Source organism: Giraffa tippelskirchi, chromosome 12 (genome assembly GCF_054371585.1).
Source record: "Giraffa tippelskirchi isolate mGirTip1 chromosome 12, T2T-mGirTip1v1.2.pri, whole genome shotgun sequence".
In the NCBI taxonomy this organism is placed as follows: domain Eukaryota; kingdom Metazoa; phylum Chordata; class Mammalia; order Artiodactyla; family Giraffidae; genus Giraffa; species Giraffa tippelskirchi.
The window spans coordinates 145,307,414-145,332,744 of record NC_137286.1 but is presented as its reverse complement, the minus strand read 5'-3'; the positions used below and the strand labels follow the sequence as shown (position 1 = coordinate 145,332,744).

Below are 25,331 nucleotides of genomic sequence, written 5' to 3'. Positions count from 1 at the left end.
CCTCAGCAAGTTAGCTAGCAGCCTGTCTTTTTTCGGCTTTAGTTACAATGCTCTTCAGAGAACTCACTGTCCTAAAGAGATAGACCTTTGTCTTCAAATAGAGTAGGGCATGGACTGTCGAGGAAAAAAAACACTGGGAGTGGTTAAATATCCTGCCTTCCCCCTCCTCCTCGAGGTGGAAAGGGAATCGAGCTGGTGGACCTGAACCAAGTCCTTGCCTTATGTCCCGAGCTGCCCCGGGCGACTCACAGAGCAGTGGACACATGTGGATGGATCCCTTTGTCCACCCAGACTTCTGCAGCAGGGAGTCTGGATGATGAGTCTGACCAAGGTCGATGGTGGTGGTAAAAGCACATCCGTTCATTTGGGTCGAGTCCAAGATGATGGAGGAGGAAAACTCCAGAACTGGAAGACGTGAATTCTAGTACAACCTCTTATGCTCCAGAAAGGCTGGGGAAAGAAAAAGGGGCGTGGGAGTCTCCTCTCTGAGTGTTTATAGAACTTGGACGCTTGACAATCAGGGAGCATCAAGCTAATTGTTCTTGAGGCAGGAAATCAGTAGTAGAGGAAGCAGGTGCTGGGTGATGATTACCACGTTTTGAAATTACCGTATTTACTGTACTGCTCTTTGGAGGCAGAACTCCAAAATAGCCAGCTTTTAGAAGATGCCGTTCCTTTTATCTACAGACTCAGACGAAATCCGTTGATTATAAAGGGAGGAGAAAGCGCTTAAGTCCATTGGAAACCAGAGGTCATACGTGCGGCAGTGTGGATGACATCCATCACTCTTTGTTTCTTTATTTTTTCTGTTTTGCCTTTCAGCATCCCATACTTTCAGCAAACCTGTGACTAAGAGTGAATTCTTATTTTCCGAATTGTTTTCAGACATTTCATGTTCATGTAAACTTGGCTTATTGATTTCCTGATTTTTTCTTTATTTTTTTGTTTTGTCCATTTTATTTTTGATCAGCTACATCAAATGGGTCTTTGGAGGGCCTGGATAACCAGGAGGGAGGGGTGTGCCAGACAAGAGCCATGAAGATCCTCATGAAAGTTGGACAAGGTAAAAAACCGTCTGCTGATTCACGGAGCCTCTGATCTGGTTGGGCCCCCAGCTAGTATGGCTGCCCCCAGGGCTGCGCACATGCTCCTCCACTCACTCTTCAGCTTAGTTTCCAAAGCAAACCTTTCTGCGCACCTTGAGCCACTGAGCGACTTCCTTAAGTTGATGCAGCCCACTTCTTTTTATTGGAGATACTTCTAAAAGTTGAGGTCAGCCAAGTTCAGTGTCCATGGCCATGTCTGTATCTGCAGTTAGATTTTTCCTTCTTCAAAGCAAAACACCCCCTTTGGTTTACAATTAACATATCCAGAATGCAAGCTAAAGTTTCTGCCATTTTGCCCATTTCTGCCTCTTGACTACGGAAGACTTGTGTTCACTGAGCCTTTTCACACAAAGATGACCTCTTGTGCAGACAGAATTATTCTTCTAATTAGAAATTGGGGTAGTAGTCAGTCAACTCGCTCAGTTAAATTAAAATGTCATCTGCAATGTTCTGCCTGCCAAATGCAAGAATCCCTATAGTTTCCACAGATGGCCTCACTAGCTAAACCTCTGAAATAACTAGCAGAACCATTGTGCTTTCAAAGGAAAATTATATTCTTGCATCTCACAGTACTTTGCATAAAAAATCTTATGTTCATTGCTATTTGTGCCTCTTGAGATTTAGATCCTGCTCCTAAAGGTAGATCCCGCCAGATCTCTGTGCTGTAAGTAATTGCTTGTTTTTCATATAGATGCAAGTTCCGCTGGGTCAACCAGGCATAGTGATCCAACGAGGAGGCCAGAATTCGAAGCTGGTACAAATGGAAGAAGTTCAACAACAAGTCCCTTTGTCAAACCAAATTCAGGTACAGCAGCGTGACTTGTGTGTGTCTAGTCTGTGTGGACTACTCTTACTGTGGACCAGTACCACACTTACTGTGGACCACACTTACTGTGGACCACTCTTACTGTGTCGCACGTAGCAGGGAGTACCAGAGTGTGGGTACTTCTGCCCCAGAATGTGAACTTGTACTTCCTGCAGTCAGTAATGTTTGCTCTTGGTTAGTTGTTATTAATTACCCAATCAGAGTAAAATAATTCACTCCCACAAAAGTCTTAGATTCACGAGAGCAGAATCCATCAAATGTAAGTGCCAATTATTAGCACTGCTCTTTCAGATCAAAGCTATTTTCACTGGCTGACACTTGGTCATGCTGGTTGCAACACTAGCTTCAAGCCGGTGTTAATGTATATATAATTAAGGCTCTAATGCCTCATCTAATTATATCTAATCCATAGAGAGCCTGATTGATCCTCTTCAGCATTTAAGATGGTAACGTCTTAAAATATTGCACAATGCTACATTTTTCAGGTGGTTTCATCAATTTTTTTTTTCACACGAATTCAGTGTAAAATGAGATATTAAACGGAGTCCTGGCAAAAGTTTAGAATACTGGATAACACTGACTGTTGTGTAACTTCGCTTTTTTAGCAGTCTTTGAGCAAATAGCTATGTGTTTGTTACCACTCGAATGAACTTGTTATGTGGTGGTCGCTGAGCAGACGTCAGCAGTCCCGTATTAAAGATCCGCATGCCTGGTTGGTAGTTGCACGAATTTAGCATACGCAGCAATATTCCATCTCTTTCCAAGCGTCAAGGAAGGAAGTTGTTATTTCTAACTTTCAGTGACAAGATGTGTCAAATTCTTATGACAAACTGATAAATGGATAATATAATGATGCCAGGCAGTTTTTTAGTGCTTAGCATTTGGGTTGGCAGTCTGTTCCGTGTGAGAGTTTCTACTGCCTTCCAGATATATTTTAAGTGTAAATCAAGTAATACAAACGAGTTACGGGGTTGAACGTTTTCCCAGGCCCCATCCCTCTCTGCGAGCTCTCCCGCCATTTTGCGGGTAGGCAGGGCTTGTCTTTAATGACAGGTGGTTGGGAGATTCCCCGGAAGCCTCCGGAGCCAGAAGGCGGTCCAAGAGCGGTGCCGCCTGAGCGGCAGACGCTGACCTGAAGACCTGGTCACTTCCTCTCCTGCGCTCTGTGGTGGCTGCAGGCTGGCTGACCTGGGTTGAGACGTGGGGCAAGATCAAGCGCTGCCTGTCACAGCCCGTTCTCGCGGCTGATGGACGATGATGTGTGGAGGGGAAATGAAGCCGTCTGGGAGCAGCATCAAAGCCCCCCCTGGAGTCCCGTCTCCCCCCAGGGCTGGCTTCTGCCATTTGTATTTAGCTGGTTTTTGTTGTTGTTGTTGTTGTTGTTTTAACTGAAGTACAGTAGTGGCTCATTGGTAAAAAAAAAAATCTGCCTGCCAATGCAGGAGATGCAGGTTCAATCCTAGGATCAGGAAAAACCCCTGGAGAAGGAAATGGCAACGCATTCCAGTATTCTTGCCTGGGAAATCCCATGGACAGAGGAGCCTGACAGGCTACAGTCCATGGGGTCAATAAAGACTCACACGACTTAGCGACTGAACAAAACAAATAATTTACCATGTCGTGTTAGTATAGCACAGTGATCCAGTTATGCGTATATGCTCTTCTTTAGATTCTTTTCCCTTGTAAGTTATTACAAAATACTGAGTGTCGTTCCCTGGGCTATACAGTAGGTTCTTTTATTGTATTGTTAGTTGCCCAGTGATGTCTGATGCTTTGCAACCCCTTGGACTGTAGCCCTCCAGGCTCCTCTGTCCACGGGATTTTTCAGGGAAGAATACTAGAGTGGGTTACCATTTCCTTCTCCAGGGGATCTTCCCCACCCAGGGATGGAACCCGGGTCTCCTGCATTGCAGGCAGATTCTTTACCTTCTGAGCCACTAGGGAAGCCCACAGTAGGTCCTTGTTGGTTTTCTAGTTTATATATAGTAGTGGTTGGTCAATTCCAATTTTCTGGTTTACCCTTGCATTTGGCTAATAAACGAGGTGATTGGTTTACCAGAGTCTAGCTGCCGGGGAGATGTTTGGTCCCCCGCTGAGTTTTCCCACCTGGGCACACCCCTCCCCCCCATCCCCAGCAGCGCTCCAGACCCCCGCCCCACCCCACGCCACACACACAGCGGTGACTCTTCTGACCGCTCTCCCCACCCCCATCCTCCCCGCAGGTTCCAGCACAGACGGTAGCAGCGCCGGACATTCTGGGAGCAATATCCTCGGTTCCGAAGTGGCCTTATTCGCAGGGATAGCTTCAGGATGCATCATCTTCATCGTCATCATCATCACGCTGGTGGTCCTGCTGCTCAAGTACCGCCGGCGGCACCGCAAGCATTCTCCGCAGCACACGGCCACACTGTCACTGAGCACGCTGGCCACGCCCAAGCGCGGCGGCAACAACAACGGCTCGGAGCCCAGCGACATCATCATCCCGCTAAGGACCGCGGACAGTGTCTTCTGCCCCCACTACGAGAAGGTCAGCGGGGACTACGGGCACCCGGTGTACATAGTCCAGGAGATGCCCCCGCAGAGCCCGGCGAACATTTACTACAAGGTCTGAGCCTCGGCGGTGCCTTCGCTTCCCGGAGGAAACTTACTGTCCCCGCTGCCGCCCGCCGAGGGTCTGAGACCCCCTGTGTCTGCGACGGACTAACGCGCAGCGGGGAGCGGGGACACCCCTTCTCGGAAGAGCCCCGTGGAGTCGGACAGCTTACTAGTCTGTAGCGTTTCGGCCGCGGTGACGGAAGATGCGCCCCGGCCGTCGGAAGACTCGCGTAGAAGATGCGCGTGCGCGCCCCGCCCCTCTCCTCCTCCAAGTACCACTGGGTACCACGAGCGCGCGTGCCTGCGGGCCTCCGCAGGAGCCGGGAGACCGAGCGGCTGGTGGGCGGGAGCGAGAGCTGGGAGCATCCCAGGCCCTTGGGTCGCCGGGCCTGGCGGGGCCGCCCTCTGCCTCGGGCGTGGCCCCCCACCCCCCACCCCTGAGCTGCACCCCGGACTTGTCTTGTCGCACAGACTCTGGCTGCGTGAGGCCTTGGGAGACCGCTGGCTTCTAGTCTTCACTGTTGCACACGCTCTGTCATCCAGGGCTCTGCAGGCTTTCACACGAGATTCCCCCCCACGCCACACTCGCATCACTCATGGGACATTAACGTTGGGCGTCTCCTACTCCATCCTTTTGCAACAACAGCCGCAGCGGAAGGGGCCACACGTTGACAAGAATGGCGTTTGCGGGTAAAAAGGAGCCTTCCAGCCAGATGCTCGGCTGTCAGCCCAGGAAGACGAGGAGTTTCGTGAGAAGGGGGCGTGGGGCAGATGCAAAGGCTGTCTGTCTGCAAAGGCGGTTCCGTGCTGCCGCCTCTGAAACAAGATTTGGGAAGGGAAAGCCCCAATTAGAGAGCACAGCACTTTGGTTTTGCTAAGATTTTTAAGAGGCAAGTAGGAGACATAACACACACAGTAGATTAGGGTGCATTTGAAGGAATTCACTCTTATCAAATAGCAATGCACAGGAAAAAATAAAAGAAAATAGTCCCTCTCTAGCCGGGTGAAACAAAGGGGCATTGTTGGTAGAGGACCAGGCTTGGAGAGAAGGGTGATTCGGGCAGGACTTTCGTGGTACTGGCAATAGACGTACAGCTAGCTGTGAAGCTGTAGGGAAGTCGTCGGTCTGCTTTGGATGTTGTTTAAAGCAGACTCAGCTGCTATACTTATCACATTTTATTAACACAGGGAGAGCCTTTAGGAGAATAGCAGAGAGCCAAATCTGACCTAGAAATTTAAAAAGCCAAAGGTCACACGGGCTGTAATTCCATCATCATTGACATTATAAAGGCATCTTCATATCCGTAAGGAAGGTCAGATCCCCCCGCCCCCTCATCGCCCCTCCCCTGCCACCCTCCTCCTCATCAGGCTTTGTGACGCTTTGGTTTATGGCGGTGCCGTCCTGGCCGCGGGCCGAGGGGTGGGTGCTGAGCGAGACTGCAGTCCCAGGTACCGTGTTAGGGTGAGGCACACGTGGCAACCCTCTTAGGAGGCGTGAGGATCCAAATGATGATGTCGAGGGGGGGAAGGAAGGTAGGATGTGTTTATAATAGGTATATAGAACACAAGGGATATAAAGTGAAAGAGTTTTGCTAATATATATTGTAAGATTGCACACAATCCACACCAGAAGATGTGAAACTCATTTGTGGCAATTAAGTGGTCTCAAACGCTCCGTGGGTTTTTTTTTTTTTAATTGGACTGCTACTTCTGGGAAAAACAACATTACTCCAAAAATAACAATAAGGGGAGCAAACACAAAAATAGCCAAGTCCTCTGAAGGCATGTCACGTCACCATAGATTAGGAAGTGCAAGCCCCAAATACCTGGAAATCAGTGTTCACCACATCGTGTTTTCAACAATGAGAAGATGTGTTCCGTGCTGTGTGTTCCCTCGCCTCACGGGCTGAAGTGTTCGCTAGAATCCACCGGGTCACGTCGAGGGGGCTTGGGCTGAAAGTTCAGCCTGACCCCCTTCCTTCCTCTCTCCCCCTCCCCTCACCCCTTCCCTGCTGGGAAAAGAAGCGAGTAAACAGGAAACCTACTTTTTATGTGCTATGCAAAATAGACATCTTTAACATAGTCCCGTTACTATGGTAACACTTTGCTTTCTGAATTGGGAGAAAAAAAAGAAATGAAGCAACAGCATTTTAAGGTTCTCAAACCTCCAGTGAATCCCTGCAAAAATGAGTTGTCACAGAAATTCTTCTTTCTACTTCCTGAACCTGAAAATGATGTTGGTCCAAAGTGCGTGTGTGTATGTGTGAGTGGGTGTGTGGTATACATGTGTACATATATGTATAATATATATCAACAGTATATATTATATATATCTATATCATATTTCTGTGAAAGGTTGCCATGGTGACCAGCCACAGTACATATGTAATTCTTTCCATCACCCTGGCCTCTCCTGTACGTGCATTCATACAAGGTTTTCTTGTAAGCCATCAAAAATTGACCTTTAGGATGGGGGAGAGGGGCAAGAAGGGGAAAAATGGGAAATAGTCTGATTTTAATGCAATCGAAGGTGTGCGTCATCAGTTGGCTACATTTTGAGTATGTGCTAAACTGTGAAAAAAAATCAGATGAGTTGATGAAGAGTTGCCTGCAAGCAGTTGACAAGTAGTCTGTGCGTTTGTTTTGTGTGTGGTGCAGAATATGACAATCTACCAACTGTCCCTTTGCCTGAAGTTGGTTCAGCTTTGGAAAGTTACTGTAAATGCCTTCCTTGTATTCTCATCCCTAGTCACCTGACTTTGGAATTTGCACCATAATGTTTAAGTGAAGATGCTGTAAATAAGTTCAGATTTTACTGTATATGGATTTGGGGTGTTACAGTAGCCTTATTCACCTTTTTAATAAAAATACACATGAAAAACAAGACAGAAATGGCTTTTCTTACCCAGATTGTGTACATAGAGCAATGTTGGTTTTTTATAAAAGTCTAAGCAAGATGTTTTGTATAAAATCTGAATTTTGCAATGTATTTAGCTACAGCTTGTTAAACGGCAGTGTCATTCCCCTTTGCACTGTAATGAGGAAAAAAATGGTATAAAAGGTTGCCAAATTGCTGCATATTTGTGCCGTAATTATGTACCATGAATATTTATTTAAAATTTCGTTGTCCAATTTGTAAGTAACACAGTATTATGCTTGAGTTATAAATATTTTTTCTTTCCTTTGTTTTATTTTGATAGCCTGTCATAGATTTTTTGATCTGCTTTAGTTCCACATTGCAGTTAGCCCCCCAGCCAATGAAGTCACGTTCCAAACCTGTTTCAAACTGAATTTGTTCTTAAAAAAATAAAATATTTTTTTCCTATGGAAAAAGCGCCTTCAAAGTATTTTCCTTTCCTGCTTGTTTTCTTTTCCTTTGGCTTTCTTTTTTGTTGTTTATTTTAATTTGCCTCCCATATCTCTCTGTGATTGCAGTTACCCAAACCCTTCTGCCCACAGGCGGGCACACGCCCAGTTTTCAAACCAGGCCGTGCGCGCAACGTAAAGGTTCATCTTGCCCCACACTGCTGCGTGAGCCCCTTGGTTTCCCCGTAAAACTTTTGAGCTCACGTTTTAGCGTCAAGTTTTACATGGGCTCCTCTTCATCCTGAGCAGTTTGACCTGCACAGTGTGAAAACAGCCGTGCGAAGGAGACTTTTAAAAAAATATTTTTGTTTATTTATTTGGGCCCACTGGTGTTGGTTGTGGCTCACAGAACCTTTCCTTGCAGCGCAGGAGCTCTTAGGTGAAGCATGTGGAATCAAGTTCCCTGACCAGGGATTGAACTGGAAATGAAACAAAATGAAAGTCACTCAGTCGTGTACGACTCTTTCAACCCCATGGACTGCAGGCTGCCCGGCTCCTCTGTCCATGGGATTCTCCAGCAAGAATACTGGAGCGGGTAGCCATTTCCTTCTCCAGGGGATCTTCTCCACCCAGAAATCAAACCCGAGTCTCCTGCATTGCAGGCGGATTCTTTACCGACTAAGCTATGAGGGAAGCCCATAGCTTCCCTGGAACCAGAGCCCCTGCATTAGGCAAACAGAGCCTCAGCCATTGGACCACCAGCTAAGTCCCAGAGTAAGGACTTTTATTCCAACCTTAGTTCCGGGTTGATCTGGTTTCCATTCAAACAGAGCAGTTTGCTTCCCTTTCTTTCACAAAATAATCCCAGAAGGAGGGGAAAAGTCAAATGTTCTTTGTCAAAAAGTAGCAAGGGTGAAAGGGAGTGTTGTGATGCCAGCCTGAGGCAAGCAGTGAATTTCGCTTTAGCCACCCTGCCGGGCACCTTCTGGGGAAGGTGACTGCTGCCCGAAGTGTTTTCCCCGATCTTGTGGTCTTTGAGGCCTTAGGATTGATCATCAGACCCCCACCATCGTCATCCTTCGATTTCCGAGGGCAGAGCTGTGGTCAAGCCAAAAAGTGACTGGTTACCATGAAGGGCTCAGCTCTCCACCTACACTGGTACGATGCAGCACATGAGTGTTCAGTTTCTCAGTGGCGTCTGACTCTGCGTGACCCTCTGGACTGTAGCCCACCAGGCCCCTCTGTTCATGGTATTTCCCAGGCAAGATTACTGGAGTGAGTGGCCAGGACTCCAGAACCTCACTGGAGTGAGACCCTCCGGGGGATCTTCCTTGCCCAGGAATCGAACCTGCATCTCCTGCACTGGCAGGCGGTTTCTTTAGCACCGAGCCCCCTCGAGAGTCCTCACTGGCTACATTAACTCTGGTTAATCCTTGCTTTAAGGAGTGAAGCCTTTTAGATTGAGAGGATGAGAAGGGGCCCCTGAAGTAAGGAGCCAGAGATCATTCCAGCCCACGGTGATTTGCCCCAGATCATGGCCACAGCAAATGAATCTGAGTGTTTCAGAAGCCCTTCAGGAGATGGTCATGAAAGTCTGCATCTGCAGCCTTGGCCCAGCAGACTTGGACTAAAGGCGTGTTTACTGAATAAATGCTCTCTTTCCAAAAACCAGAAACAAAAGTCTCCAGAGGCCCGCAGTTTCAGTTGGTGCTTGAGTAGTAGTCTCATCTCCCGCATCAGGATATTTCACTGCCCCTCCAGTGCAAATCCAAAGTTCGGGCGCAGTTTACAGCCACGTCTCTAAGCTGAATGTTCAACTTAGCGCTGTGACCTCTGACACAGTTTAAATGGTCACATTCATAGTACCATTTTTGCCACTTTGTTTTTGAAACCATACTTTCCAAACTAAGTCAGCCTCAACTGAGAAAAATAAAATGTGCTCGGTTATCATTCTTCTCGATCAGAGAGAAGGAATGTCACATACAGAAACTCCCTGCAGAGGTTGCAAAAGCAGGAGCCCTGGGTCGTGTTTAAAAGGTAAGCCCACCGTTGCGACTTCCCTGCCTGGTATCCCAAAGTGTTGTCTGGCCAGCTGATGACTCTTCAGAACGACTCTCGCTGTTGCCACTCTCCTTTTTGGTAAAACAGTTGTCCATTCAAACACTGTGATAAAGGTTCACAGCGGAAATGAGAAAAAGAAATCAACAAAATATCAGTCTCCAGCCCTGCAGCTTGCTGTCAGTCTGTGACCCCAACCCAGAGAAGAATCAGGGGAAGAAGAAAAAATAAATGAAATTCAGAGGAATAAAACTGGCTGCTAATGTACGTAGAAAAGACTAATTACCTCCTTTTGGTTGGGTAGAAAAGAGGTCTTCAGGTGGCTCAACAGGAGGCAAAATTGCTCCTACATCTAAAAGCCCAGGATAGTCTTCTGTCTCTGTTTTCAGTGAATTTGGGATAACGTTTGTGATATTTACACAATAGATGCTCTCGAAGGCACAATTTCTGTATTTCCTAAATATTTCCTATTTCTGTATTTCCTATCTCATATTTCCAGGTAGCGAAGCATTTATCGACGATCGAGGGGATGTTAAAATACTATCTTTTTTTCTAGCAAAGTACAGATAGATGAATCCACTTTTTAGTGATGGAAGTGTGCCCCCAAAGCTGAAAATGTATTTGCTTCATGGTTTTTATACCGTGGTAAATGAACTAACAGAATCTCTTAAAAACAATTCTTCACATGAAGCTATATGTATATATATATATATATATATATATATATATATTTTTTTTTTTTTTTTAAGGGGGGGATCTTCCTTGGTGGCTCAGACAGTAAAGTATCTGCCTGCAATGCAGGAGACTTGGGTTCGATCCCTGGGTTGGGAAGATCCCCTGGAGAAGGAGGTGGCAACCCATTTCAGTGTTCTTGTCGGAGAATCCCATGGACAGAGGAGCCTGGCGGGCTACAGTCTTAGGAGGTTGCAGTGAGTCGGTCACAACTGATCAACAAACACACACACACATTTTAAAAAACAATCGAACTCCTCAAAAAAAAATCTCTATAGACATAAGTGTGTGATATGAGAAACAAGGATACCGGCACAGTTCACGGACAATCATAGATAGTCGATAAATGTGTCATGACTGAAAGGAAGATCTGGCTTCCTGCTCTATCTGTGCTGCCACTGACTCCGTGGCCTTTTAGCAAATCGCTTTGTGCTCTGCGCCCCAGCAGCCTCACCTGTAAAGTGAGAGGGCGTGTCTCCAGCACACTGAAGGTTGCTTTCAGCTTTTTACAGGATTTGCAGCAAAGCCATCAGTCTTTTGTACAAAGGGATCTCAATGCAAGCTCCTATTTATCCTGGCATCCCACAGACAGAGCTCTGAAGACTGTTCACCGTCAAACCCCACTCCCCTTTGGGCTGCTCTTGACCCCCCACCCCTCCCCCATCGAGTCCACCTCTGGCTCTGAGCTCAGCTGCTCGCCACCCCTTCCTGCTGTTAAAACTAGAAAGATCCAGCCTCTAACAATCTGCACACACTGGCTGAACAGGGAGGCCTGCTCTTGTGTGTTCGGCCTTTTAGCCATAATTTTTAAGTACAGGCACATCTCAGAGATAGTTTGAGTTTGCTTCCAGGCCAAAACAAAGTAAATACTGCAATAAAGGCAAGTCACATGAAGTTTTTGATTTTCCAGTGCATATAAAAGTTATACTTACACTATACTGTAGTCTAGCAACAATGGCTCAGCAGTAAAGAATCTGCCTGCAGTGCAGGAGAAGCAGAAGATGAAGGTTCGATCCCTGGGTCACGAAGATCCCCTGGAGGAGGGCATGGCAACCCACTCCAGGATTCTTGCCTGGAGAATCCCATGGACAGAGGCGCCTGGTGGCTACAGTCCGTAGAGTTGCAAAGCGTTGGACACAACTGAAGTGACTGAGCAAACACACATAGTCTAGTAAGTGTGCAAAAACACTATGTTTTAAAAAATGTACAGACCTTAATTTTTAAAATTATTTTATTGCTAAAAAATGCCAAAACGATTACAGCAGTAACATCAAAGATCACCGACCACAGATCACCATAACAAATGTAATAGTAATGAAAAAGTTTGAAATATCGCAAGAATTACCAAAATGTAACACAGAGTCCCCAAGTGAGAAAATGCTATTGGGAAAAATGGTTCCAACAGACTTGCTGCTTGAGGGTTGCCCCAAATCTTCAACTTGTAAAAAAAAAAAAAGGCAATCAAGCTAAGCTCAGTAAAACAAGGCATGCCTGTAAATCTTTTTTTTTTTTTCTTTTATTTAAAAACATTGTCAGGTCACTCTGAGCAGGCTCCCAGCTTCTACTTCAAGATTTCATGAGGGGCCAGGCAATGTGGTAGCGATTGGTCATGTTCTTTTCCACCATTTAACTGAGCCCAAGTTCACTTTGTTTTCCTTGTACTTGAGATTAATTTGCTCAGTAGTTCATTCTTTCCATGCTGGTTGCTGAAACACATCTTTATTATTAATATCTCCTTTCTGATTCTGTAGTCTGTGGCAAAGAAGTACCTGACTGAAAAACATCTTTTGGTTGTTAAGAGCACTATTATTTCCTAAGTATCATTCATGCATAATAAAGATATCACAGAGTTTTTGTGTGTTTTGTTTTTAAAGCCATCTATGACTCTATCTTTAAAAACTCAAGAACAGTAGAGGAGATAATGATCATCAAAGAAAACTGCTTAAAATCGACTGAAACCTGAAGATGCTTTTGAGGTGTATCATTTTTGTATAGTAGCCTCATTAAGGCAACATGAAAGGGAGACTAAAAAGGTGGTCGAGATTAATGTCTGGCTCCGGGACATATCAGGTGGGAAAAGCAACAGGGACACTACAGGAAAAGCTCCTGCAACAGCTCTTATTCGGGTCTATAAGGTCTTTGGTCCCTTTGTCCTCCTGGCAATCTGCATATTGTTCAAGATGCTGAGAAGGCTCTAAGAGGTTTCCGTAAACATCACCGCAAATTCCTTTGTTTTATGGGTAACATTTATTGTATCTGGGTTCCTTCACATCCTTCTGATGAAGCGTCATTTGCCTGAGAGAATGCATACAACTTCCAGAACTGGGGACACCGTCTGGAACTTCTGGTTTCTTGTAGGACTGCCCCCCTCCCACCCTACCCTCGTCGCCCTGCTCCAGGCAAACTGGATAGCTGTTCCTTCCTGCTCTGAGGCCAGCCATCTGAAAGTGGGCTTTTTGGGACACTCACTCGTAAGGTTTAATTCCGTGCGTCCCATTTTGACATGTAGCTTATAAAACACAACAAATCCAAGCCTATTATCTCTGTAGCTTACCCGGAGTGAACACTTAGAGATTAGTAGATAATCATGACATAGAAGCAGAATTAGCAGTGACTTCAGCATCCTCAGAGAGATCCTTTTTATCGGACTGATCTGAGATGCTAACAGGGGGCCCAGCAAACTCTATACAAGTCTAGAAGTTTCTGTCCACTGAACACACACACACACACACATTTAACTTGCCCACTTACCCATCACGTATCTATTTAACAATTAATGTATGCCACGTGGGGCTCTAAGCCTTGGAAATGACGACATGAATCATAAGATTCCTCCTGTTAGGGAGCTCAGAGTCCAGTCAGCAATTCAGAACCTTCACAAATAAAAATGAAGCATCTCAAACACACGTAAAGAGAGGAGTAACAACTCTAATAACCACTCTATGATTTATTCCCAGAGCATCTTTTGTAAGAAGTATTTGTCCATTAGCAGCCTATGTCTTTGTTACTGTGGGTTACATTTCTTTCCTTTTAGATCTTTCATTACATATATGCCAACGGGCTGGTTCAGAAGCTAAATTTAGTGTAACGGTTCTTCAAAACATCTTCAGAGTCTGCCTCAAGCGCCTGCCTCTGGCCTTAAAGGGCAAATCAAAACGTTTCCAATTGGTTTCCAGCCCACATTACAATGTGTATGTGTATTTGAAAGACTGTTTCTTGGCTATAATTGGTAGTTTTCTTGTAGCTAGTTCTGAGGAAAGAATTGCAGAGAGCGCTCTGTCTGCTAACAGTAGTTAGCGCTGAGCTCAAAAACAGCAGGGAAAAAAATGAAGTCTGAGTATCTGGGATGCTTGCCAGACTGACCTCCAGAGTTTCTTGCAGCAGAAGGTTTTTAGCCGAGCGGACGCAGGGCTCCTCCTGTCGAGACCAGGGCTCTGCCTTTTAACTTCTCTTCTTGTAATGGAGAGAAGAAAAGATAACCACCGACTCCGTTAATTATCTTGCAGAAATCTCACTGTCATCAGTGACACATATAACGCAAGGATTCCTTCATACTGTGGTCAGGAAAAGACAAGATCGCACCACGCATGTTCTTTCTAGGAGCATGTGTGTCAGATTCAAAGAGGAAGTTACCATTTGCTTTGTCGGACAAGGGAAGATAGCCCGTGATGGGTCCTTCTCTCCAGCTCTCTCGGCTCTGCGCCGTGGGGACAGGGTTTGGCTGGATCGGATTGCTGAATGTGGGAAACACCGCAGTTTGTGTGGAACGCAGCAGACAAGAGTCTGTGTGTAGCATCATTCGAGATGCGGAGAGAGGCCGCCAGCCACTCGCTGCCTCCCCGAGGATGACCTGCAGGGACACGCCTTCTCGTGAGTCACCACCACCTCAAGGACGCAGGAGAGAATGAATTACCATCACTGGGCTTTTCATCCTCTTGCACTGTTTTTAAGCATCTCCTTTAGGTTAACTTGAAGAAGAGAATCCAGAAGAGGTTTGATAGAGGGCAACCGAAGTTTTCAAACAGCATCTCCAGCCAAGAAGGTACCATGATTATGACAATGATGAAGCAGTTGGAAGAGTCCTGTTACCCTTACCAAGGTTTCCCAGCTTCTCCTAGGCCTGAACAGAAATCCTGTCAGAGAGCTCCTTCCGCCAGAACGCGGTCTCCACTCTTTCTGTGATGCGTCTTGATTTCAGATTTTGATGCGTGATTTCTGACGTTTTAATAGGGCAACCTGTGAACTCCGCCTACATCAGGAAGACGGGAGATCTCTGAAGCTCAGCTTTTTAATTATTTCATTTTCCTTAGCTTTTTACTTTGAAATTTTTCAGATATACAGAAAAGCTGAAAGAGCAGAACAGTAAACTGCCACAGAGCTAACAGGCAGATTCAGCAATTCACACTTTGCACATAAGTGTGTGTTCTGTGTGCACACGATTCTTCGGCTAAAGCATTTGAAAGTGGTTACAGATCTCACAACACTTCCTTTCACCTCTCAGCATCTAAGAAGAGGGAAACCCGGGACCTCCCTGGCGGTCCAGGGGTAAGACTCTGAGCTTCCGGTGCAAGGGGTGTGGGTTGGATCCCTCGTCAGGGAACCAAGATCCTATGTTCAGTGCAGCATGGCCAAGACAATATTTAAAATAAAAGAACAAAGATTCTCCCCTCATGGAACCAAAATACCATGATCCATCTTGAGAAAACTAAGAATTTCATAATATTATTAACTTGTGTGTTAGATTTATCTTTTTAGCTTTCCTATTTTGGATAAAATTAGTACTGTGCTTGCATCTGGCAAAAATTATCTTTCTTTTCCTCTCCCTTCCTTCATTCCTCACGGCAACCATTGTGAACAGAATCTTGTCTGTCTGTTCAGAAAAATACTGTATGTATATACTTGCATATGTGCATTCTCTAAATGATGTCTCTAGAGATCACACTTTGCACATTGTTCATGTTTGTGTTTTATTTGTTTTGCTAAATAATACATCTAGGAGGTCTTTTCTCATTGGTATATATTGATTGATTTTTTAAACAACCGTATTATATCACAGCTTATTTAAATCATCGGCCACTAGCAAAATTTGGTTTTTAAGCTTGGACACCCAGTACACCAGGTGCAGCTCTTGGTTAGTGGCGGAGACAGTGGGCTTCACTGGATAATTATATACTGCTCTGTGTTTCTCAGCTTCGTTTGCAATTAGGTTGAAGGCAATGGGAGGGGATGGGGATGTCGTATGAAGGACAAAAGAGTAGGCGAGGAGTCGCCATGCTTCCCTCCATGCTTCCCTACCCATGCCGGCCGTCACGATGAGGATGTCACAGCTTCCAGAGGGCACAGTTCAAAGGCGGTGGAGGCTGGGTCTGGTCTGCCTGGATCCTGAGTGACCGTATGGAGCAGAGCCTCCTGCTGGTCTGTGTTACTGTGCTCTGCATGTGATGACTCAAATTTACATGGTAAGCCAGAAGATCTGGGGGGTGGAGGTGTTTGTTACCACAGCCTGTCCCACCTACCCTAATTTATACATCCTCACCGTCTCAAGGTATTTTCCCAAGTATATCCATAAGGTAAATTCCTAGTGGTGAAATTGCTGTACAAAAGGCAGTGCACATTTGAAATGTTGATAAATACTGCCAGATTGCCTTCCAATTACCTTCCTCTTTTTTTTTCTGAAATATACAACTTCTGCTCCACTCCATTGCCTCCCTTCCCTAGTTTGTTTACATTTTTCCTCTGTGATGTGCTTTAAAACCTGCAAGAGGCAAATGGGATGAAAAAGATTAATACCACCAGGAGCTTTTTGCTTGCATGTGTGGCTGTGTTTAAAGTACTTTCTCCTTAGGTAGCAATTGTTAAGGCACTAAATATTGCTTTGGTGCCAAGCTCTGGGAATTAGAAATATCACACACACAAATATGCTATTTATATTTACATAGGATGCAGTACCTTCTAGAGTGCCCAGAACCTTCAGTCTTGCTTTGTGATCACACTGTAAGGAGATGTATTTTGCTCCTAGTAAGAAGATGCCTGGGCTTCCCCTATGACTCAGAACTCGCCTGCCAATGTAGGAGACACAGGTTTGATCCCTGGGTCAGGAAGATCCCCTGGAGGAGGAAATGGCAACCTGCTCCAATATTCTTGCCTGGAGAATCCCATGGACAGAAGAGCCTGGTGGGTTACAGTCCACAGGGTCACAAAGAGTCGGACAGGACAGAAGTAACTGAGCATTATCAGAGTTAGAATTTACATTTCAGACTCCCTAGATCGCACTGCCTATGTAGTTGTCCGCTTGGTCTATGAGTAAAACTTGTCCTCAGCGTCAAAAGTCTCCATTTATGGGCAAACACCTCCTCTCCAGGCCTCTTCAATATTCACCTGGGCCTCACCTGTCTGCCCGTATTACAGATGATTCAGAAACAGAAACTCTACACAGAGGGGCCCACAAAAGGATCAGCTCTTAGCAAGACAATGACATTGGTTCTGAACAAGTTTAATGCCCTTCTTCTTTTTGCTCGCATGTGTGGCTGTATTTAAAGTACCTTCTCCTTAGGTAGCGCTTGTTAAGACACTAAACATTTGCCCATCCTCCTCCCAGTGAAGCGGGCTGACCCTCCTTCCCGGAATCCCTTCATCCCTTCAGGACGCTGCCAACTTCACTCTGGCGGGAACCACACCCACTGACGTTGCCCTATATCTCGGTTCCTCCACTCCCAGATTTCAGCCGCCTAATCTGATGAGCAGTTTCTCCAAGTGAGAAGGCTTTGCTCAGGAAACACATGGTTTGTTTAACTCGGGCCTTCTGAAGACAATGCCCCTGTTTTTCTTGTTTCTCCCAATAAAAATCAGCTCGTAGCAAGTCAATACAGAATTATTTTTTTGGCAATAAAAGCTTCTCTGTAACATTCAAACTATGTGTTTCCCGATCCAGAAGTAGGGTTGGTTTTGGCCATGGTTCCTTAGAACAGTGAGGACAAGCATAATCGTTTTTCTTTCCTTCTCTCCTCTTGCGTGCCATGAACATTCCCAACTTTTTCACACAGGCATTAGAAACTGGGCGAGTCTTTCAACTGTTTCAGACACACACACACAATCCATAGCTAATGGTGATAACCGAGAGAACACGAGGACTGTTTGTTTTCTTTGGGGCTCTTTCCCTTTCTTTTCTGCCAATTTCCACAGGCAGGGAAAGAGCTCACAGGACTTGCGCTCCGTGGATCCGAGCGACGGGAGGCTGAAACAGAGCATTGGCAAAACACATTAGGGAAAGATCACGTTGCGAGAAGAGCAGGTTGGAGCTGGGAGCGCGGCCTCCCCCCGAGTTCGGAATCCAGGAGTGTGCAGCTGGGTGCGATGGTGCTCCCCCCTGGGGATGTTCCCCTCCCTGCCTTGTGTAGGATCTGCCAGGGGAGACCTGCCTATTCAACCCAAATTGTGGTACGTGGCCCCTGATATAAAGGGACTCTTTCAGAAAAGCCTTGCTGTCAGCAGCACAGCTTCCAGGAACCACCGAGGCTCAAAACGCGTTCCCATTGGCTACGGACGCCGGGGAACTTCGGCCCCGCTGCTGATTGGCTGAGCGTCTAGGTACTTCACCTCCTGGAACCTCTGATTTCTCCATCAATGAAAAGAGGTCCATTAACGCCCACCTTCAGAGCTGTTGTGAAGATTAGTGGAAATACCATACGTCAATGGGTCTGGAAGACAATAGGCCCTGCGCAATGATCTCTGAAGTGTGTCTGTATCAAACGGCCCATCCCAAGGCTTGGCGTTTGATGATTTTACTCTTGACCACAAGTCACCCTGCGTTGCTGATTTTTTTCTTTAAAATCTCTGTCTCTTTCAGTGGACGTACAAAGCGTTCATATTAAAGACATTACATAACATACATAGCATCTTTGTATTGGAAGGACTGATGTTGAAGATGAAACTCCAATACTTTGGCCACCTCATGCGAAGAGTTGACTCATTGGAAAAGACCCTGATGCTGGGAAGGATTGGGGGCAGGAGGAGAAGGGAACGACAGAGGATGAGATGGCTGGATGGCATCACCGACTTGACGGACATGAGTTTGGGTGGACTCTGAGAGTTGGTGATGGACAGGGAGGCCTGGCATGCTGCGATTCATGGGGTCGCAAAAAGTCAGACACGACTAAGTGACTGAACTGAACTGGGAAATAGTGAAGGACAGGGGAGCCTGGTGTGCTGCAGTCCATGGGGTCTCCAAGAGTCAGACATGACTTAGCAACTGAACAACAACAAAATGAAGGGGGAAACCATTAGCAATTTTTTGCCAGAGTAAGGAGAGGACAAACTTTTTTTGCACTTTAGTTTTCTGCCTTGACTATTTAAGCCAATGGCCATGCATTTATACTTAAAGTTGAACTTAAAGCCAATGCCATATATATATATACATACAAGTTCAACTTAATGGACTTAATACATACATACTTAAAGCAAAGAGTCAAGTATGACTGAGCACACAAACATGTATCATCCAAACAGGAACCTCTCAGATAACCAGATACGATACTTGTTTATCTCTTGTTGTTGTTGTTTAGTCACTAAGTCGTGTCTGACTCTTTTGTAACCCCACTGATAGCCTGCCAGGCTCCTCCATCCATGGGATTTCCCAGGCAAGAATACTGGAGTGGGTTGCCTTCTCCTCCTCCAGGGGATCTTCCCAACCCAGGGATCAAACCCATGTCTCTTTTGTCTCCTGCACTGGCAGACAGATTCCATTAATGAATTAAGTAAAAGCTTTAATGTGTGTCTATTATCTTTAATATTAGAGAATATTTATTTCTTTCCATCTGTGACTATTTTCTTGAAGAGTCTATATCTTTATCCATATGAGTAATATATTTAGACTTCATTAAACAAAATATCTCTTTTCTATTATTTACCCCTCTATGTGCCTTTAAAATAGAATATTAATTATAATTGTGTGTCCATTTTTATATTGATTATGGAAGCATGATTCCACCTATTTTGGGAAAAATTATGCTTTAACACTGGGTAAAGGGATTCTGTTATTTGGGCAGATTAAACCATTGACTATGTTGTCCTACAAAAGCACCAAGAAGCCCCAGCGTGAGAGGCAAAAAGTTATAAAGTTTTAATGCAGCAGGCTGTCCCTCGGTGCTGGGTTGCTGGGTGTCAGCCCAGGAGTTGGACAGACAGACAGAGAGATGCGCAGCTTAGAGCAGGGCCTGGAATCCCGCAGATCTTGGTCTGCCCTCCCGATGACAGCTTAATTGTCGTGACCTCGGAAAGCCTTGTAGCACTCAGCTTTCTCACCATAAAATGGCCATAGTCAGAGTAAGTACTGCATAGGACTGAAACGAGTCAACGGCTGCAAGATATGTGTGATAGGTGAAGAGCGCATGCGAAGAGCCCAATGGATAGCATGTGAGCTGATGAAATGCAGGCAGCTGTTGCTACAACGGCAAAAAAATGAAGACTTTGATGAGAAATGCGACTCAGGAAGAGGTTTTGCCCTGTTTGTCTGGGTGGCAGCGTTAAATGTTTTGAGGGGATTTGACAAGGGGGTGCTGTCATGGCCAAGGGTATATAAGTCTGCCATATCTCTCAACCTGATAACAGCTGGGAATTTCCTTGGACATTTTCTGCCAGTGATTCACAGTTGCAAATTTTGTGATAAATGTGTAACAAAAGCACACTCACAAGGCCGTTTCCACAAAGGGCTGGCATGTGAACACCCTGTGTTACTGCTAGGTCCGGCACAGAGAGAAAAGTTTCTGGGTCCTGAGAACATATGAGGGTAAGATTGCGGCATCAGGCTGAAACAATACTTAAGAGGACAAGCTTAAGAGGACACAATGTTTTGTGTTCTTCAGGATGCTTTTTATTCTTTAGCATAGATCTCTGGAGATGACGAACTCAACAAGTCTCAAAACATGCTATGTATTATGCTATGGATTACTTCTTACACATTTCTTTCAAGTAATTATTAATTGTATTTTTAAAATAATTCTGTCCAAATTATGTTTCAAAATGTCCGTACACACTGGAAGCAAAATTCCGCAAATTCAACAAAGAAACAATAAACCATGCCGACTTCTAAACCAGAAGTAGAAGGGATACAGGATGAGGATGGCTTAGCCAATCACCAAGAAGCTTTCAAACCTCGGCAAGGATGCTCCTAATTGTAACCCAAGGGAGGGTGAGACGGGGTTTCCATAAGGGCTGCTGCTCCTGGGACCCCGACCACCAGTAAATGACATTTACAAAGGCTCTGCACAGCCAGGATCTAGCTGCCAGTTAGTGAGAGTCACTTTAGGCTAAATGCAGGTGCAGATCTGTTCAGGAGGGGCGATCAGGGGGAAAAGGGCAGGAGAGGAGCCCGTTGCCATAGCTCCCTTGGAATCACCATCATAAGCGAATCACGCTGTGTGTGTGGCTTCGTTTCTTGGGGTCTGTTTAACCCCTGCCATGAAGATAGTACGCTTGGCTCTCACCAGGAAAGAGATAGACAGGTAGCTGTCATTGTGCTCCAGAGGCAAAGGGGTAGAATACCTGAGCTCGGATCAGCATAAGGAACCAGTTGAGCATTTTCAGGCAGGGTCCAGTTAATTCAGCAAGAATTCACATCTCACAGTGCTGCCCTGGGCTGAGTGCAGGCTGGTGACACAGCTTGTGAATTTATTTCCACTGTAACGCAATTATATGTTACTGTTACATGGTTACTTCACACACACACACACACACACACACACACACACACACACACACACAAAACTGAGGGAAAGTTTCATGAAACATTCACTATTGAGATGCAATCTGCTTTTTACATACCTTTTGTTCTATTTCATTTAAAAAATCAAACTCCAACTGGTTATCTATTTTATGTATAGTCATGCATATGTTTCTATGCTAGTCTCTCAAATCATCCCACCCTCTCCTTCTTCCCACTGAGTCCAAAAGTCTGTTCTTTACAACTCTCTGCAACTCTATGGACTGAATAGCCTGCCAGGCTCCTCTGCCATGGGATTCTCCGGGCAAGAACACTAGAGTGGGTTGCCATGCCCTCCTCCAGGGGATCTTTTCCACCCAGGGATTGAACCCACATCTCTTCCATTTCCTGCATTGGGAGGCCGGTTCTCTACCCCTAGTGCTACCTGGGAAGCACAAATATACCACATTACATTTTCACAATTTTATGTAAAACCCATATTATGTACTTGCCTTCAGTATCATAGGAAATGGAAGTTTTTAGTCTTGCTATGTCTATTTATATTGTATGGAGATCTCTATCTAAGATAGTTGTATTATACACCATTACTTCTTCCATTTGAGTTAATAAGCTTAGGTTTCAGTGTACAAGAACAATGAAAAACAATAAAGGATGAACTAGAAGCCTGAACAACAACAAAAAGTCTAACTCAATACATTTATTTTGCAAATTTTCCCAATTTCTTATGGGATCAAAACCCACAATTTGAAAATCACTGCTAGAGGAGTTTTACAGTTTTCGAAAAGAGTTCGAGATAAGATGGGTGTTAAGGGAAGGCCATCAGAGCCATGAACTAAGAGAAATATTCTTGCATCCACATGGTTATACTTCTTAAATCTTGGCTCACAATGAGTACAGATTTCTAAATGGACCCAGGCCTCAGTTTCCCCACCTGTAAAGTGGGGAAACTGATAGTACCACTCTCATAGAGTCATCATGACGGCAGACGGGTTAATATAATAAAAAAGGAAAGTTCTTAAGATAATGTTGTTGGGACTTACCTCGTGTCCAGTGGTTGAGGCTCCAATCCAGGGGGCACAAGTTCGGGTCCTGGTTAGGGAACTAAGATCAAAACATGACTCACAATGTGACCAAAATAAAATTAAAAAATAATTTTGTCTATAGTAAGATTGATAGATTTTGTTACTATTATTATTGCTGTATTTCCATGCAGCAGATTCAGTGAGTTTGTAAAGATATAGTTATTTATCTATTTTTTATGGAGACATAACTGAAATATATTAGCTTCAGCTGAACAACATAATGATTTTAAAAATCAGAGCTGAGGATGAATGTTCTTGCTGCCCTTATGCTTCTCATTAAAAATTGTTGTTGTGTTAGTCATTAAGTCGTGTCCAACTCTTTGAAACTCCATGGACTGTAGCCGGCCAGACCCCTCTATCCATGGGATTCTCCAGGCAAGAATACTGGAGTGAGTTGCCATTCCCTTCTCCAGGGGATCTTTCCTACCCAGGGAACAAACCCACATCTCCTGCATTGCAGGCAGATTCTTTACCGTCTGAGTCACCAGGAAAGCCCCATTAAAAATCGGGCAACCATTAAAAATTGCGCTTATACATAATAGTAAGTCAGAAGCTCTCACAGCACTTGTCTTAATAATCAACTTACCAACTTACAAACCGACACGGCTTCCAAACCATCTATTACTAGCACAATATGCCAATGAAAAGAATATTGGCAAGCTTTTGCTTTACAGAAACCACAAGCTCCATCTCTGTTATGAAGAGCTCCTCCAAAGGCTCCGCCAACTCTGTTCTCTGTTTAATTGAACTTCAGGGCCCTGGAGGCTGGTTCCAGGATGCTGCTTCATCACGCCAGCATGAGGTGGTACCTGCCTGGGTGTGATCATCACCCCAGGGTGTGGGCACATCTAAGGCGGCTGGAGGGCCGGGGGCGCTGGCTTACATCTGCGATGAGCCAAGGAGCTTCCTGGGGAAGGATCTTCAGCAAACCAGGACTAGACAGGGCTCAGCAATTTGGTCCAAGGCCCCGGGCTGAGGTCCCCATGAAGCCTGATCCAGCCCATGACAGTCTGCCCCCTCCGGAGGCCCCTGGCCTAACCCTCACACGCTCCCTTCAAGGTCCTGGGCAAGGGGCTGAAATCAAAGCAATGTACCAATTGGAAGAGCAATACGGGACTTCCCTGGTGGCCCAGTGACGAAGACTGCGTTCCCAATGCAGGGGGCCTGGGTTCGATCCCTGGTCAGGGAATTAGATTCCAAGTGCCTGCAATGGAAGATTTTGCATGTCGCAATGAAGATAGAAGATCCTGCGTGCTGCAGCTAAGACCTGGAGCAGCCAGATAAATAAAAGAATATTTTAAAAGGAAAAGAAGAAGAAGAGCAATTTGACTGAAGTCTCTGCTGCCTGGTGAGAGCCCAAGGCCTTGCTTCAATTCAGAAAACATCTCAGATCTGCCTGCCACCTGCCAAGCACCATGCCGGGGGGCTCCCCAGAAGGCCCACATGGGCACTGACAGGATGGCACTGACCAACACAGGCAACGGCACCCTGGGCGCCTCTCATGTAGCAGCTACAGTGGCATCACCCCGGGCAGCTGTGTCACAGGTAACTCGGTCCCAAGGAGAAGATGTTTCAGGGCAGCTGCAGCCGAGGCAGGAAAAAGGGTAGTGAGCTCCTGGTCATCCAGAGGACTTGAGGAACCCACATCAGATCCCCCCGGCAGCCACCCACTAAAGGGAGCTTAAGAGGGAGACAAGCCTGCATCCCTGTGCACACTGACTGCAGCCCTGAGATTAAAAGACACTTGCTCCTTGGGAGAAAAGCCATGACCAACCTAGACCATGTATGAAAAAAAAAAAGCAGAGACATCACTTTGCCAACAATGGTCTGTACAGTCAAAGCTTTGGTTTTTCCAGTGGTCATGTATGGATGTGAGAGCTAGACCATAAAGAAGGCTGAGCGCCGAAGAACTGATGCTTTTGAACTGTGGTGTTGGAGAAGACTCTTGCAGTCCCTTGGACTGCAAGGAGATCCAACCAGTCCATCCTAGAGGAGATCAGTCCTGGGTGTTCATTGGAAGGACTGATGTTGAAGCTGAAACTCCAATACTTTGGCCACCTGATGCGAAGAGTTGACTCACTGGAAAAGATCCTGATGCTGGGAAAGATTGAAGGCGGGAGGAGAAGGTCGCAAAGAGTCAGACACAACTGAGCGACTGAACTGACTGAGTACAGTCAATAACACTGTGCTGTATGCATGCGGCTTCCCAGGTGGTGCTAGTGGTGAAGAATTCACCTGCCAGTGCAGGAGACACAGGTTTGATCCCTGTGTTGGGAGGATCCCCTGGAGAATGAAATGGCAACCTATTCCAATATTATTGCCTGGAGAATCCCATGGACAGAGGAACCTGGCGAGCTACAGTCTTTGGGGTTGCTAAGAGTTGGGCACGACTGAGTGACTGAGCACGCACATATGCACATCGCATACTTGAAAGTTGCTAAGAGACTAGACCTTAAAAGCTTTCACCACAAGAAGAAAAAAAGTGTGTGTAACTAAGTGTGGTGATGGGTGTTAACTAGGCTCATTAAGATGATCATGATGTTGTACGCCTGAAACTAATATAATGTTATGTGTCAATTATATCTTTAAAAGCGAGAGAGAAGTCGACTGGGTCAGACATGTCATTTCTAGAAAGATCGGCTGAGTCAAGGAGCAGGCGGGTAGCAGAAGTCAGGCCTCGGAAGATGAGTCAAAGCCGAGATGGAAACTGCAGACCCGACAAATGGGAGGCAAACATCGTCTGGGAAACCAGAAGTCAGACGGAGAGCAGGAGACACGCGCGAGGAGCCTGGGGTCTGTGAAGGTGAGCCAGGGGCCCTCGCCCACCCCGTGCCACGGCCAGGGCTCCGTGGACTCCGTGCCAGGCGGGGCATCCTCCCAGTGAAACCAGGTGGACCCCAGACTAGGCA

The 25,331-nt window shown here is 45.8% G+C and overlaps 1 protein-coding gene and 1 long non-coding RNA gene across 4 annotated transcripts in view; one reads left to right on the top strand and one right to left on the bottom strand.

Moving 5' to 3' along the window:
* EFNB2 (ephrin B2) overlaps positions 1-5,512 on the top strand; it is a 47,054-nt gene extending 41,542 nt beyond the window's left edge. Inside the window, exons 3-5 of one of the 3 annotated variants that reach the window (XM_081550471.1) lie at positions 971-1,063; positions 1,798-1,911; positions 4,155-5,512. In XM_081550471.1, the coding sequence (XP_081406597.1) occupies positions 971-1,063; positions 1,798-1,911; positions 4,155-4,543 (596 nt within the window). In that variant the 3' untranslated portion in view covers positions 4,544-5,512. The remainder of the gene's footprint in view (positions 1-970; positions 1,064-1,797; positions 1,912-4,154) is intronic. The other 2 variants (XM_081550472.1, XM_081550473.1) reach the window with 2 other exon arrangements.
* LOC145529805 (uncharacterized) lies at positions 915-5,343 on the bottom strand. Its single transcript, XR_014071361.1, has 2 exons — positions 3,547-5,343; positions 915-3,410 (listed from the first exon to the last, which is right to left on the bottom strand). It is a non-coding gene; the product is annotated as an uncharacterized LOC145529805 (long non-coding RNA).
* Positions 5,513-25,331: the final 19,819 nt, after the last annotated feature.